The sequence below is a fragment of the Pongo pygmaeus genome, chromosome 11 (assembly GCF_028885625.2).
Source record: "Pongo pygmaeus isolate AG05252 chromosome 11, NHGRI_mPonPyg2-v2.0_pri, whole genome shotgun sequence".
Lineage (NCBI taxonomy): Eukaryota > Metazoa > Chordata > Mammalia > Primates > Hominidae > Pongo > Pongo pygmaeus.
The window spans coordinates 97080762-97097647 of NC_072384.2; the positions used below are offsets into that span (position 1 = coordinate 97080762).

Genomic DNA, 16886 nt, shown 5'->3' on the forward strand with positions numbered 1-16886 from the left:
TACCCAAAGGATTATAAATCATGCTGCTATAAAGACACATGCACACGTATGTTTATTGTGGCACTATGCACAATAGCAAAGACTTAGAAGCAACCCAAATGTCCATCAATGATAGACTGGATTAAGAAAATGTGGCACATATACACCATGGAATACTATGCAGCCATAAAAATGATGAGTTCATGTCCTTTGTAGGGACATGGATGGAGGTGGAAACCATCATTCTCAGCAAACTATCGCAAGGACAAAAAAACCAAACACCACATGTTTTCACTCATAGGTGGGAATTGAACAATGAGAACACTTGGACACAGGAAGGGGAACATCACACTCTGGGGACTGTTGTGGGGTGGGGGGAGGCGGGAGGGATAGCATTAGGAGATGTACCTAATGTAAATGATGAGTTAATGGGTGCAGCACACCAACATAGCACATGTATACATATGTAACAAACCTGCATATTGTGCACATGTACCCTAGAACTTAAAGTATAATAAAAAAAAAATTTGACCTTCTCTTTGCTGAATTGCTTTTCCACCTTTGTTAAAAATCAGTTGGGCATATTTTTGTGGGTATATGTCTAAGCTGTCTATTCTGTTCCATTGTGCCTATCACTCTGCCAATACTTCACAGTCTTGATTACTGGGTAAGATATCAACAAGACTGTCAGGTATTGACACAGTAATATAAAATATATAGTATATATTCAAGCTATATAATAATTCTTGAAATTAGGTAGAATGATTTTTCCCACGTTGTTCTTTTTCAAAATTGTGTTAGCTTTCTAGTTCTTTTGCTGTTCCATATAAATTTTAGAAAAATCTTTCATCTGTCTATAAAAACCTTGCTAGAATTTTGATAAGAATTGTGTTAAACCTACAGATTAATTTGGCATCTTTACTACATTGAGTCTTCTAATCCACGAATACAGAATGTCTCTTCTTTTTTTTTTTTAGATCTTTGATTTCTTTCATCAGCATTTTGTGGTTTCAACACACATGTCTTTTGGATCTAGGACTAAGCACAGAGTTCTGACAGCAATTTTTTGGTGCAGTCGAAAATAATATTGTACTTTTAATTTTTGTATCTACATATTCATTCCTAGTACACAGAAATGCAATTGATTTTTATACATTTATCTCATATCTTGTGACCTTGATGAACTCAGTTATGACTTCTAGGATTTTTTGATTACTGGGGATTTTCTATGCAGACAATAATGTCATCTGCAAATAGGAACAGTTTTGTTTATTCCTTTCTGATCTGTACACATTTTATTTCCTATTCTTGCCTAATTGTTCTGGCTAGAACTTTTAGCACAATGTTGAATAGGAGTGGTATAAGAAGATATCTTTGCCTTAGTCTTTTACCATTAAGTAAATTAGCTGTTCTTTATCAAGTTGTTACATGCTCTTTGTCAAGTTGAGGAAGTTCCCCTCTATCTAATTTTTCTAGGAGAGTTTTGTTTTTTTTGTTGTTGTTGTTTGCTTGTTTTATTGTCTTAAATAAGTGTTCAATGTTGTCAAAAGTGTTTTCTGCATTGGTTGATATAAATCTGATTTTTCTTCTTTAGCCTGTTAATACAGTGAATTACACTGACTGATTTTCAAATATTGAAACAGGCTTGCATCCCCGTAATAAATTCCATTAGTCATGATATATAATTCTCTATATGTATCACTGAATTCTATTTGGTAATTTGTAAAGATTTTTCCATTCATGTTCAGGAAAAACATTGTGCTCGCTCTCACTCTCTCTCTCTCTCTTTCTCTGTGTGTGTGTGTGTGTCTCTCTCTCTTCGGTACTTAATATCAAGGTATTACCTTCATAAATGAATTGGAAAGTATTCTCTTGTATTCTATTTTCCAGAAAAGATTGTGTAGAATTATGTTAATTCTTTAAGTATTTGGTAGAATTCTCAGTGAAATCATCCATGCCTGGAAATTTCTTTAGGGGAAGTTTTAAAATTTAATTTTCTGAATAGTTAAAGGGCTATTCAAATAATCTACTTCATATTGGGTAAATGGTGGTAGTTTTTGTTTTTCAATGAATGAGTCTATTTTATCAAGTTGTCAAATTAATATATGTAGAGTTATTCATCATATTCCTTTATCCTTTTAATATCTGCAAGGTCTATGGTGACATCCCCTATTTCATTCCTGATATTGGTAATTTATGTTTTCTCTCTCTTTTTCTTAGCTACAGGTTTTTCAATGTTACTGATTTTTCAAAGAATCAGATTTTTGTTTCATTGAATTTCTTCACTGGTTTTCAATTTCATTTATTTCTGCCTCCATCTTTATATCAATTTTCTGCTTATTTTGAGTTTAATTTGCTCTCTCCAGATTCTTGAAGTAGCTTAGATTACTGACTTGAGACTTTCCTCTTTTCTGATGTAACCATTTCGTGCTAAAAATTTCTTTCTCAGCATAATTTAGCTGAGTCCCCAAATTTCACTTTGTTGTACTTTCATTTTCATTCAGTCCAAGATATTTCTTGAATTTCTCTTGAGGCTTTCCTTTTAACTCATGAATTATTTACAAGTCTGGTTTTAATTTCCTAGTGTTGGAGATTTTCCCGGTATCTTTCTGTTATTGATTTCTAGCTTTATTCCATTATGGCTAGAAAACACACTCTATATGATTTCAATTCTTTTATGTTTTTTGAATTTTGTTTTATGGTGCAAGATATTGTTTATCTTGGTGAACGTTCATGGGCACTTGAACTAAATATGTATTCTCATGTTGCTGGGTAGAGTGTTCTTATTGTTGATCAGATCCTCTTGGTTGATTATGTTATTGAGTTTTTCTATATACTTGACAATTTTCAGTCTCATTGTTCTACCAAGTGTTGAGAGAGAGGTGCTAAAGTCTCCCACTATAATTGTGTATTTCTGTTTATCTTTTCAATTCTAACAGTTTTTGCTTCACATATATCGTAGCTCTGTTGTTTGGGGCATACACATTTAGGACACTCTCCTTGAGTGGGGTTCCAACCCTTACTAGGCTGCCTTCCTGACTTCCCTCCTGCGGCCTCAGTGCCAACTGGGCTGCCTTCCTGCTCTGCTCAGGCTTGCCTAGTGGGTTTGTGACTGAGAGGGAGGGAGGGAGGGATGGAAGGAGGAAAGAAGGAAGGAAGGAAGGAAAAGGAAGAAAGGAGGAGGGAGGGTAGGGGGAGGAAAGGAGGGTGGGCCAGATTAACTAATTTTTTTGGTTGACTTTTAAACTGCCTTCTCCTTAAAACAAAAAATCTTCCTTTTTCTGACATCACTGAGTCCTTAGAAGTTTCCACATCAGAAGCAGTAATTCCTGTTCCTTGAACCTCCTAGTGCTCCCTATCCATCTGGAAGAAATTACAAAGAAATGTGTGCACATATGTGTATGTGTGTGTATGTGATGTCTTTATACCAGTTTGACATGTTAGTATAGGTTTTTATTGAAGAAGAAAACATGGAGGACCAATTGCAATAAAATGAGCTGGTATTGGAAAGTAATCAAATCTAAAGAAAAGTCCAGGCCACAGAAAGGCAAATTTTCATTTCTTTTCTCACCTGCCATCTTCTATGAAATACCTTCCTAACAAACAGGATGGTTGCTATATACTTAAAAATTAGCATTGATGTTTTATCACTAAATAAAGCTTAGTCACTCACAGTGTATTTCACTTGTTCAACAACTTTTGGCACCTGATAAGTGCCTGACAGTATTAGAACCTAATGCCTTATAAGTTGATATTTAAATTCGCAAATGTTTAAAGGATAATAGTTTATTTTTCCTTAGAGCTCAGCATTAATTTTTTCCTGAAACAATGACTAAGTGTGTAGCTATTTACCGAACCAGTGAGTCACGGGTATAATCAAATAATACATTTATTCTCTTTTTCCCTATACTAGGTCCGATCTCCTTTATGAGGTTATTCTTTTCCTGCCACTTCATGCAAAATCTCCAACAAATAATAAAGAGTTCTCTAGGCACTTTAGTTTAAAACATAACTTCATGTCAGCAATCAATACATCTATTCCAGTGTGACAATCATAGACTCCTAACATTGTTTAACTTATTAAAATTCCTTCCCGCCTTCCCCTAAAAACTGAAGTGGGTAACGAGACATGGCTGACTTCTCTGTTCCCTAACCTAGGACTTCTCCTTCTCCTCATCTGCCTCTGCCTCCTCCAGGACTAAAGGGGATAGGGAAAGGAAGACACATTAGGAGCAGGGACAATGGTCTGCCTGGCACCTTTCTGGCAGTGATGTCTTCTGACCAGGTCAGATGTTTACAATTGTCCCTCTCTTAGATGCTGAATTAGGTTCTCCACCATCACTGGGGCGTCTCACCTGCAGTCCCTCTGCCTGGGTGAATGGACCTTCCTGCTGGTAACTTATATTCCCCTCTCCACACTAGGAATCCCGGGTCTCTCGACTCTTCCAGGCAGCCCTCTTGAGTGGGATCAAGAAGAACTCCAGGCTAGCTCTGGCCCTTGGCTCACATTTGGACATTGGGAAATATATACTTTGACCCATCATTACTGAGAGTGGAGTGATTTCCCAAACACAGCCTTCTTCTTATTTAGCTGCCTGGCCAGCAAGTTCTGGTCAGAGCCATTTAGTCTTCAGATTTATCATATACCAGTCAGGCATGCTCCCTAAATTGTGTGGGACACAAATAAGATATCTAAGCAATCTCCCTGAAGCTTCCCTCCCTTAAGGTTGGGGTCAAGAGAAGGCATTCTATCTCCTCCACTATGAGGGGTGGTAGAATTCACAGCAGAGCTAGCTCCAAAGAAGCCTTCTCTCTAATCTCTAACTTCTTGTTCTTTCCAACTGTGACTTTAGAAATGGGGAAGGGGGCCATGGGTTGAAGCACCAGTATCTCACTTTGAAATGTGGAGGCAATGGCCCCAGTGTCCTAGGCCCTCAACTGAAGGCAAAACTGAAATGTTCTATTTTAACACATCCTGTTGAATTGTTCTTTCATCAGCTGCCAAATTCATTCATGGTAAAGCCCCCTAAATTTTTTCTGCCACATTACAAAAAAAAGGAACATCTTATCATAAAATATTGTCTATTCCACTGTTTTGAATACAGATTTACATCCAAATTCTAACTCAAAATTTGTGAACTTATATTCACATCTGAGAGGATGCCAGTGGTATCAAAATATCCATGCTCACCCCCACCCTCGCCCTTAATGAGAGTTCCTCATAGGATTTTATGTTTCTCTCCAACTGAATTAAATAGAAGAAAACACAAGACCAGCATTGTTGAGGTTTCCAGAGAACACTGCCCCTTGGCAGGCTGCCTGCTGGGAGGTCAGGCACAACCCAAGTCCTTCTCTTAGCAGGACCTCTGAGGAGAGAAAACAGTCATCAGAGACTTGTTTGGGGCTGGGGTTCAAATTTTTCATTTTCTTGTCCTTAGATGACCACCCAGTAGTTTTCCTTTTTTTTAAATGCTTTTCTCTACCTGCTTTCTTAGTCTTGAGAGGCTTAATGAGACATTGCCAATGTAAGTCCATATTATTTTTCTAAGAGATGGGGTCTTGTTCTGTCACCCAGGCTGGACCGCAGTGGTGCAATCATAGGTCACTGAAACCTCAAACTCCTGGGCTCAAGCAATCTTCATGCCTCCTGAGTAGCTAGGACTACAGGTGCACATCACATCACCATACCTGGCTAATTTTAAAAATACTTTTGTAGAGACAAGGTCTTGCAATGTTGCCCAGGTTGGTCTTGAATTCCTGGACTCAAGCAATCCTCCTACCTCAGCCTCCCAAAGTGGCGGGATTATAAGCTGTGAGCCACTGCACCTGGCCATAAGTCTATCTTATACAGACACATATATTTATTCAGAGCCGGGTGGTAATGGTTTTCTAAAGTCCTGTGATAAACACAAGAAACAACCTAAAACATTGAGTCGTTTATTTGAAAGCAGCATAATTTTAGTGTTGAGTTGCCCAAGACACAGTTGCTTTCAGTCTTTCTTCAGAGAATCCCAGAAGCTCCTAGAATATGTAAGTAGGGGCGTTTGTCACCCCTACTTATTCTCACAGTTGCAGTTCAAGTTCATTCCTATCATTGAACAGGGGAGAAGATTCAGAGAAGCAGCCAAATTCCAAATGATTTGGCATGAAAAATCTCAGCCTGAAAGTAATCAGAGGCCTAGAGTTTTCAATCTCTCTAAGTTTTGTAGACAATTTACATAATTACATTGGCACACACATTTTTCCATTTCAATAAAAAAGTCTCAAAGATCTTTATGTTCATGGACAAATCTTTAATATTGTAAAAAATATATAATAAACCAATATAAACTAAAAAATTCCAAATAGGGGCATGATTCCTTGATTTTTCTTTTCAGAGCCAGTAAGAATACATTTCAGATAGAGGAGAAGGGAGGCCTGGAACTTTCCTTTGCCAATTCCCTTCCTCCACTCAAACATACACAAGAAGCTTTATTAGCCAAGTCTCCCCTACTTTGCTTTGATATTTTGAGCCCAATTGAATATGACTGATCACAGCTCTCAGTACATGTTTGTGGGCAGATTTTTGCTTGCACACAAAGTACAAACGTTTTTGATCAAGACCAGCTGAGAACATTGGCCTAAGTAGGTAGACTTGGCAGAATTCTCAACCTTGGCTATTTCTATCAAGGCTAAGGGGTTCATACTACTTTTTAGAAGTCTTTTTTCCTCATGGAACTAATTAAATATAAGTCTGTATAATAGAAGTAAAGTTAAAACAACTATAATAATTTCTGTTTCTTTTTGATTACAGCAAAACGGACTGAACACAAAGTAGTTTATAAATTCTATGCTTACGATCACAGACAGGAGCCACAAACCATGAATGCCAAAGTAAACGCAGACCAAGCTAAGTGTCAGAGTCAAAGAAAATATACATCAAATTTAATGATACATATTTAATGATATGTATAATCACAGTAATTGCTTGAGTAGATGGGAGGAGGCGCCAAAGACACATTTCATCAGCCTCACAAATCAGCTGGTCCAAATGGCGCCCCCATCTTCTTCGATCCTACTCCAGCACCCAGAGGACAAAGTCCCTGGACTGGTAGTGAAGGCCAGAGGACCACACATACTCATTTACTCTCTCCATTCCCTCCATAGGCCAGAAGCATAGGCTGGGATGGTGGAGTCAAAAAAAGATCTCCTTGCACAATTCCTGCTCAGAGGCTCAAATAACCTATGAAGAGCTACCAGATGTGTGTCTCTTCATCAACGTAACTCTAGCACAAAGTACAGAGTCAGGGACAATTTGTTAAAAGGATGACCCCTGTGAAGACGGCTGTTTGTGTTGGGAGATGAGGAAGAAGATTGGCATGGCGATGTGAAAGTCTTAGAAATTTACCTCCTAGTGCATATAAATTAATTGGATTGCTTTCCTATCATCTAGTATCCAAGGAAATTGGAGTTTTAAAGACTGTTAAGATATTGGGTTCCTACAGAAAGAGGGAAAATATATGAGAAAAAGTGTCCCCCTCAAAACCCCACTTCTTCATTTAATACTTGTTTTGGGGTTTTTAAAAAAACTTTTAGGTTCAGGGGTGCATGTACAGGTTTGCTATATAGGTAAATTTGTGTCATGGGGGTTTGCTGTACAGATCATTTTGCCACCCAGGTACTAAGCCTCTTACCAAATAGTTATTTTTTCTTATTCTCTCCCTCCTCCCATCCTCCACCCTGAAGTAGGCCCCAGTGTCTATTGTTCCCCTCTTTGTGCCATGTGTTCTCATCATTTAGCTCCCACTTATAAATGAGAACATGCAGTATTTGGTTTCTTGCTCCTGTGTTTGTTTGCTAAAGATTATATCCTCCAGCTGTATCCATGTTCCTACAAACGACATGATCTAGTTCTTTTTTATGGCTGCATAGTATTCCATGGTATATATGTACCATACTGTCTTTATCCAGTCTACTGTTGATAGGAAGTTAGGTTGATTCCATGTCTTTGCTATTGTAAATAATGCTGCAATGAACATACATATGCATGTATCTTTATGGTTAGAATGATTTATATTCCTTTGGGTATACACCCAGTGGTGGGATTGCTGGGTTGAATGGTAGTTTTGCTTTTAGGTCTTTGAGGAATTGCCACAGTGCCTTCCACAATGGTTAAACTAATTTACACTCCCACCAACAGTGTATAAATATTCCCTTTTCTCCACAACCTGGCCAGCATCTGTTATTTTTTGACTTTTTATTAATAGCCATTCTGACTGGTATGAGATGGTACCTCATTATGGTTTTGATTTGCATTTCTCTAATGATCAGTGATGCTGAGCTTTTTTTCATACGCTTATGGCCACACATATGTTTTCTTTTGAAATTCACTTAACGCTTATATCAAAGACAGGCCCTATTCCCTCTCCCCTCCTTTCAGAACCCTTTCCTCCTGTCTTATCTCCTGTTCTAATCCATCCACAGTTAGGTGAGCCAGCAGTGGGGATAAGATAACTGCGAAGGCCTGATTTGTGGTTCCACTCCTAGGGGAAAGTCCAGGATTGTTTTCAGGGTTGTGTTTTGTTTTGATTGGGAGGGGGTGGAGCATAAGAATGTTTTTAGCCTACTTAGGATCTTTGCTTTGTACGAACTACACCCCAGAGGAATTTTGGGATGCATTCCAAAATAGGAATACATAAAACTTTCTGTCCAACTAAAATCATTCAGGAAAATGAGAGGAGAACTTTCATCCTGTGTTACAAATGACTGACTGAGGTTTCTTTCCTGAAAGCAAACAATAGTAACACTTCTACCAATTATATTGATAATCCGGTCTGTTTGACTGACAGTGTAAATTAAGATCAATTAACACCTCCTCCTAACTATTTTTGAATGTTTTATCATTGTCACGAATAGTCATCTCTTTGTAAATTACACAGGGCCAATGTTGATCTAATCAAAGGGGGGTAATTTCATTATCAGACAAAATTTGTGAAACCTTCTTATGGACAGAAAAACCTCTTACTTGAATAACAGAAATAATGGTACCAAAATGGTCTTCCTGAAAAAATGAAGATATTGCATGCAATATGTTATTTCTATATAAAGAAGGTGTTAGGATAATTATCCTGAGTTTCTAGACTATGAAGGATTAAAGATAACTCACAAAAGTACTATAGAACAGCACACATTATTAAGACTATAATAACAAACTGTATAATAAAAGTTTGTTTTATCATGACAATTATGACATGGTTTTCATAGAGAAAACCAATTAAAGACAGCTGTGTCTTAAGTATATTTTGGAAGGCAGGCTCATAATACGTAGTGACAGTAGAAAGCCTTCACTCTGCCACTGATTAACACACACACACACACACACACACACACATACACGCATGCACATTTTGTGAGGAGCATTTCTTATATGGGATCTAAATACAAAGCCATATTTGCTAATAGGTCTATACCAACTTCCATGGCAATGCTGGTGTTAGGAGGCAGAAATGGTACTGCCTTATATCAATGACTACCATGCTTTTGCGCTGTGCTTAAAAGCCTTGGGTGGTGGTGGGGCTCTAACCTGCAAAGGAAGGCAGCATGGTGTGGTAGAAAAAACACTTTTTGAAATCAGAATTCATGAAATCCTGATTCATGGACCCACTTTTTACACAAACCAGAGCTACAACTCTGGAAAAAACAGTTAATGCCTCTGTGATTTGGGGTGTGTGTGTGTGTGTGTGTGTGTGTGTGTGTCTGTGTGTGTGTGTTAGAGAAAACAAAACAAAACAACTCACCAATTCCAGACACTGCCTGTGCCCATAGGCGGCAGCATAATGTACGCTATTGTAACCTTCCTTGTCCCGGATAGACGGATTTGCATCATTTTGAAGCAGAAACTCTAGACATCTGTAAGTATAAAGATGAAGTGTTATTTTAGAAAACATCTCTGGACTGAAAAAGATAATTTATGTAAATCCTCCTATTATGAACGTTCCATGAAGTACTTTATGAGTTTGTTTCTTTAAAAATCCTACAGCAATGGAGTTTTATGTGTTGAAAATTGTGTGTGTGTATGTGTGTGTGTGTGTGTGTGTGTGTTTTCTGTAGCTATCTTTATTTGAGCTAAATATAGCCATTCTAGAATTCAGAAAAAGCTTTAGGAAAAAGAGGGTAATTACGATTTTTTTCTCCTCATCTTCAGGTAAGAATATCTGTTATCAAGATTACTGAATAGCAAGTTTTGGAGCTCCATGTTCAACAAAGTCTCAATAAAGAAGTGGTCAATATCAGGGCAAGTAACAGGGCAACCTCAATAGGGAGAGGTTTACTCTTAACCTCACCATAAAATCAAAGGTTAGAAAATGAAAGTTAAAAAGAGTAAGAAAAAAATAAGAATAGCCTAAACAATAAAAAGATTAAAGGAATGGGTAAGCATTTTTAAAGAACAAAGAATTAACTTCATAACCACATATGAATAAAGAGGCTTAAATTTCACCATTAGGAATATAGACCTGAAAAAAAAAAGTTTAAAGCCTTTTCAGGCAGAGTTGTAATTTTTCTGAAAAAGCCAGTCTTTGGAATGCTTAGAGGAAGGAGCACGGCTCCACCTTCACTGAAGAGCCCAAAACTCTAGTTCACAAGTACCCAGGGATGTAATAAGTTCTGCTCAGGGCCTACTGCAAACGGTCCAGTCCTGCTGGGAAAGAGGGAGTCACTAGTCAGGAAGCGCTGCTTCATAGCATCAGCATTATCCCTGTGACAGTGGGACAAACATGTCCTTTACAAGACCAAGCTGATTCAGTTTCATACTCAAATCAAAATGTTAAGATTCTAAACATCAACCCATACATTAAATAAGAACTTCCAATAGAAAATTTCTATAGTTTACCCAAAAACTTTTAAATGGCATTTACCTATCTTTTGGTATAAAGCAAAATTTAAAAAAGTCAATTACACATAGGGACAACTAAAACAGACACTTCAATTTCTAGAAAAACTGATGAAAGCCACACATTTTAAAAAAACCAAATACCCACATGTCAATAATAAATCAAACTATTCTTAGAGTCTTGCTATTATTCTCTCTTCGGTCATTTGCACCTTATAAGGAAGGAAGTTCTTTTTTATTTTGGTAATTAAATGCCCATGGAAAGGATCCCAGGTATGACTCACTGTAAATTGAATTTGACTCTTTAAATGAAATCACTCAATAGCAATAACATGCTAGTGGACACACAATTCCCAATTTCTGAACGGATTATATCCTAAAAATCAGTTGATAACTTGAATTTGTAATATAGCCAAACTATATACACTAACAACAGCATTATTATAATAAAAGTAATGTAAAGTTTGGATGTTCTCCACATTGTTTGTAAGGAAAACATGTATTCCGCGTTTTAACTGGGAATGCCTATTTTTTTTCTCTTCCCAGGGCCTAGTAATTTTGGCAATTAAGATGCAAAGCCAACAGATGCACATAAGGTCAGGGGCGTATCTGGATACAGGGAGTGGCCTCCCTTTGCATAGAAGAACTCTCAGGCAGCTGGTTCCCCCTGTCCCCTACCTTTCCTGCCCCTCCCTCTCCATCAGCTTGTCTGGCTCAGGGCAAACTTGCAGTTCACTGTAAAAGGGAGCATTTGCTGCGATGACTTAAGATGCTACAGTCTTTTAATATTGTTATTTTAAATTTGGGGGTATTAAAGCAAAACTCTGGTCATTCTACTTTATTTACTGCTGCATTTCCTGTTCCCATCCCAATTACCATCGAAGTTAGGTCCCACAACCTGCATTGGAGCCACACTCTCTAACTACCTTTCCACAACAGTCTGGGCATGGGGGGAGCACAGGGGAAAACCCTGGAGTAGACACAGGCATTCAGGCCACAGAAAAACTGGCTCCTCTAACAATGGAAGAATAAATAAGTTAACAATGACGTGCCTGCAGACTCATAGAGCACCATATCCACTGGATTCCACAGGGGTGAGGCACAAGGTGTGGGTACCAATTCGTTTGTTTGTTCATTTACTCAACAGTTATTGAACACTGACTATGTGCTAGGCACTGCACTGAGCACTGTAAGCTTCTCACTGTGACCTGTGGTGCAGAAAGGACTCTCAGAGGACGAAGCTGTAGAGGTTCCCGTGCATCTACAGCCCTGAGTGATGGCAGGCACTCCCACCCCTGCCACAACAAAGAGCTACGTCGCTGTTAGAAGCCAGGGAGAGGCAGGTGGGATGAGCGGCCCAGGAGCAGCCTTTTGCAGGAGCAGGAGGCTCTTCCTAAATTCATGTGGGCTGGGGGTGAGGGGAAAGCACAAATGGTTATTTCACACCAAAGTATTAAGACCTTTTAAAATAGAATCTGCTAAATAGATGTCCCCAGGTCATAAGAGCAGAACCTAAGGCTCTGAGAGGAGAATTCGTTTGTCTTCCTTGGTACATGATGCATCGCAGTCAGAAATGATATTTAGGACACCAGGTCCTAAAAACTGCTGACCAATCACAGTGGTGGCTGAAGCAAAGCTTACAATTTTAGAAAGTTCCCTGTGTGAAAATAGCAGAATTGAAGGCTGTATTAAAAGAATAGTTCCTTCCCCATTAAAGGCAAGCCCATATCACTTCCTCAAGATCCCAAGTGAAACCCCAAAATAGTAAGGCAGGCAACGTGGCAACTCAGAGAAGCAGAAGAAGCGTCAGAAATGGCACCTTGTTCTTAAGCTGAGAAGAAACTTACAGTGTGGCTTCCTTTTCCTTCAGCTCCCTGGCTCTTTCAAGTTCTTCTGAATTTTCATGGGCATTTCCTAAGATAGTCTTACTTCTCAGCATAAAGGATAGAAAAAAATTGCAATTAATTTTTTAAATGGCAAAGCTGTTGATGGTTTTGGTGCAATTTATATCTCAATGATTTTTACCCCCACCCCAAAAGAAGTAAGCACCACTGATTTTCACTAAAGATATACATGGTTCTCTCCAAAGCCATCCAGTAAATCTATTTTCTCCCAAGGATCCAACTGAGAATATGATTTCTTAAAACTTCCACTTAAGTATCAGCAATTAAGGTAACAAACAAGTTGCCCACCCTTCTATAAACATCCTAAACTTCCCAAGTAAAGAAGTGAGTTAGCTAAAACTTCTCTGACTTCTACCACATTCCCCGCTGCCTCCTTGCCAACTCAACATCTCATTTGTCCAGAAATGGGGTCCTATTCACCATTCATCTGCCAGAACAATTCTTCATCATCCAGAATTCCTTTTCCAGCTCTTAACGGATGAAGTATATTGTTTCCCCACCCTTTTCACCACCCCCAATCTATTCCAAGTGAATCGCCTGGAGCTTGGCACATAGTAGATGCTCAATAAATGTTTGTTAAGCAATATCTGTTTATAACCTGCATGCCTAAGGGATCAGAATGCTACATCTGATATTATTATTTCGATTTATTATATAATTATGAAGAGGAAACAAGCAGTATTTTTCAAACTATGGATCATAAGCCATTACTGAATTGTGAAATCGACTTAGTGGGTTGTAGTCAGCAAGATTTTTTATCTAATGAAACAGAGAAAATGTCAGAATGCATCACACATGGTAAAAGTAAATATGATTTTATGAAAACTTTATTTCCATTTTACATACTATATAAACTATATATATGTGAATGTGCATATGGGGTCATGACTGTAAGATATTACTTCTCACTGTGGGTCACCATCTAAAAGCCATTGCTCTACAAGAGAAGCAATTACCACTGACCCAGAATCAATTCCACAGCACAAGGCAGCAAATAATTCAATAGTTCTTCAAACAAGGTCACCAAAAAGTATTCCAATGAAGGAAGCCCTTCCTTAAGCTTCTAAGAACAATTTCATCAACTGTGGGCATCTCCCCCACCTTTTTCCCTTTAACTAGTTAGCTTATTTCTGTTTTCTATTCCTACCCACCTAGAATCCAAACATGCCCTGAGCAACCAACTTCCCCTCCTCTAGCTCCTGAAAGAGCATTCATACCCAGGTTTGGAGCAATGGTGCCTAGTTTACATGTACTAATGCTGAATTTAAAGGCTGTTGGGATTATGCATGGGTGGATGTTTTTGACATATGACATATATATTAGCAAATGTAAGTTTTATAGCAAATGAAGCATTTAAGTGCTGCTGATGAAAACTATGGTATATGTCAAAATAAATTACAACAGATTTTGAATGAACCATAAACCTGAGTTTGACAGCTCCACTTGGGATTCAACCCAAAGAACAGAGAAGTAATTGTGCAGTGACATGTAATAATCAAACATAAATTGACCAGAACAGGAAAGCCCAGGTTTGGAATGAAGAAAATCTAACTCTTTGGGTTAGTCTCTTTTTCCATGAGGTGGTATGAAGAAAACTTAGCAATCCTTCCCCACCACTCCCCAACCCTGTTCCCAGAGGAAGCATGAGCAAGGCTGTTTTTACTTTCTATCCATGTCTGATGCAGCGGCATAATGCAAAGCTGTGCGTCCCCAGTCATCTGTTTCATTAACGTTGGCCCCTGTGGTCACTAATGTCTCAATACAGTGGAAATGACAATTCGCAGCTGCATAGTGCAAAGGGGTCCTGAAAAACAAACAGCAATTTATTACTTCATTCAGTCTGGAAAATAGGCCCATTGTTGGCACTAGCACTGGCAGCAGTATGCCTAGGGCGTGGAAAGCTCTTGGACTCTCAGAGTGTGTGGAGGCCAAAGTCATGCCTTCCTTCAACTATACAAGTTAGGTATCCCTTATCTGAAATGCTTGGAACTAGAAGTGTTTTGGATGGTTGAGCATCTTTTATTCAAAAATCCAAAATTCAAAATGTTCCAATGTGCATTTCCTTTGAACATTATGTCAGTGTCCCAAACATTTCAGATTTTGGAGCATTTCAGAGTTTGGATTTTCAGATGAGGGGTGCTTAACCTGTATAAACTGGAAGTGAGGCTACAAAGACAGTGGCTTCAAACAAGGCCATCTACCATGGATTTGTCCTTTCTTTTCCTTCCTAGAGTCTATCCTAGTTCAGGTCTATGTTACTGCTTTTTTGGACCATTGCAAGCCCATCCTATTGGCTTCCTTAGCTCTAACCAAGTGTCCATAATTTCTAGTTAAGGTAAATGAAGAATTTTTTTTAAAGTGCAACACCCACATATAACAATCACGTTCTAAAACCTTTGGTTCTCTCTACTAACCTAAGACTTGATTCCTCAGCCTAGAATTGAAGACTTTCCAAAACTGGTCCCAATCTCCTTTGATGGGGTATCTCTCTCCCCTAGATGCACCCATTAGGATAACCAAACTGGATGACTTGAGGCTTTCTGGAACATGTCCATACATCCCCCCTACCTTTGTCCAGGTTGGTTTACCCCCAGGAGTGCCCATTCATGAATCACTTCCACCCATCAAAATCCCACTCATCGTCTTGTCCCAGGGGCTAGTTCTCTTTAGTTTGTCTGAGATGGCTTAGCTACTCTCTGGGTCTCTCTTGAGTTCTCATCACATATTGCCTTGATTTTAGCACTAGTGTACTGTCTCATCCTCCCCACTGAACTGCAAGCTCCTTGAGGGTAGGGATGTTGGTTAATGGGAAGAACAATGCAGAATCCGAATCCGAATCAGAAGCCCTGGGTTCTGGCATTGGCAGATATGCAAGCTGGCCTAAATCACATCCCCTCTCTGGGTCTTGACTTCTTCACCCTTATTTCAATAAGAACTTTTGAGCTACTGCGCCCTACCTAAGGTCTTTCTAGGTCTAAAATTCTGTGTATATGTGTAAATCATTTAGTTTCTCTCTCATTAGTTGATTTTTCTCCTCTTTATTTCAAAAAAAGAAATTTTAAATATTTTACCTATTGGATTGCATATGTTTTAATTAGACTGAAAATTATCAGGTAACAACCTCATGACAGAGCCCAAAGAGAAAGGCTCTAAGGTCCTTCTAGGTCTAAAATTCTGTGTACATGTATAAATCATTTAGTTTCTTTGGGCTCAGCTTTCTCATCTATTAAAAGGGGTAACAGCATCCCCACATACCTCATAGAGTTAGTATCAGAAAACACAAGCACCTTGTAAAGGGCAAGACTACAGAAATATAAAGTAATTTGCTGTATATTACTTATTTTTAGCTCTCAATTGTTCAGCAGTTTTTCTGGTATGACCAGCCGATAGTCAAAGAATAATAAACAAATGATCAGTTTTCAAGTATAATTATTTCATATTTTATAGTCAACTTATGGGCTCTCTCACTAGTTGATTTTTCTCCTCTTTAGTTCAAAAGAAAGAAATTTTAAATATTTTACATATTGGATTGCACATGTTTTAATTAGACTGAAAATTACTAGGTAAGAATCTCATGACAGGGCCCAAAGATAGAGAGAAAATGATACCCAGCTCTTGTACTGAGGAGGCTCACAGTCAGGTGGGGATGTCAGAGACATGTGAACCAGAGCAACTCCATCTTGAATAAGGGCTGGGTAAAATGAGGCTGAGACCTACTGGGCTGCATTCCCAGATGCTTAGGCATTCTAAGTCATAACATAAGACAGGAGGTTGGCACAAGATACAGGTCATGAAGACCTTGCTGATGAAACAGGTCGCAGTAAAGAAGCCGGTCAAAACCCACCAAAACCAAGAAGGCAACAGGAGTGACCTCTGGTCATCCTCACTGCTACACTCCCACCAGCCCCATGACAGTTTACAAATGCCATGGCAACATCAGGAAGTTACCCTATGTGGTCTAAAAAGGTGAGGCATGAATAATCCACCCCTCGTTTAGCATATATCAAGAAATAACTATAAAAATGGGCCACCAGCAGCCCTTGGAGCCACTCTGTCTATGGAGTAGCCATTCTTTTACTTCTTTACTTTCTTAATAAACTTGCTTTCACTTTATTCTACGGACTCACCCTGAA

At 38.6% G+C, this 16886-nt stretch overlaps 1 protein-coding gene across 8 annotated transcripts in view; it reads right to left on the bottom strand.

Annotated features, from left to right (window-relative positions):
* The window catches only part of ANKRD44 (ankyrin repeat domain 44), a 380176-nt gene that overhangs the window by 76346 nt on the left and 286944 nt on the right, over positions 1 to 16886 (bottom strand). For all 8 annotated transcript variants that reach the window (XM_063647786.1, XM_063647782.1, XM_054479048.2 and 5 more), the window contains exons 14-16: positions 14417 to 14557; positions 12697 to 12777; positions 9756 to 9867 (exon numbers count right to left, since the gene is read on the bottom strand). In XM_063647786.1, coding sequence (XP_063503856.1) covers positions 9756 to 9867; positions 12697 to 12777; positions 14417 to 14557 — 334 coding nt within the window. The remainder of the gene's footprint in view (positions 1 to 9755; positions 9868 to 12696; positions 12778 to 14416; positions 14558 to 16886) is intronic.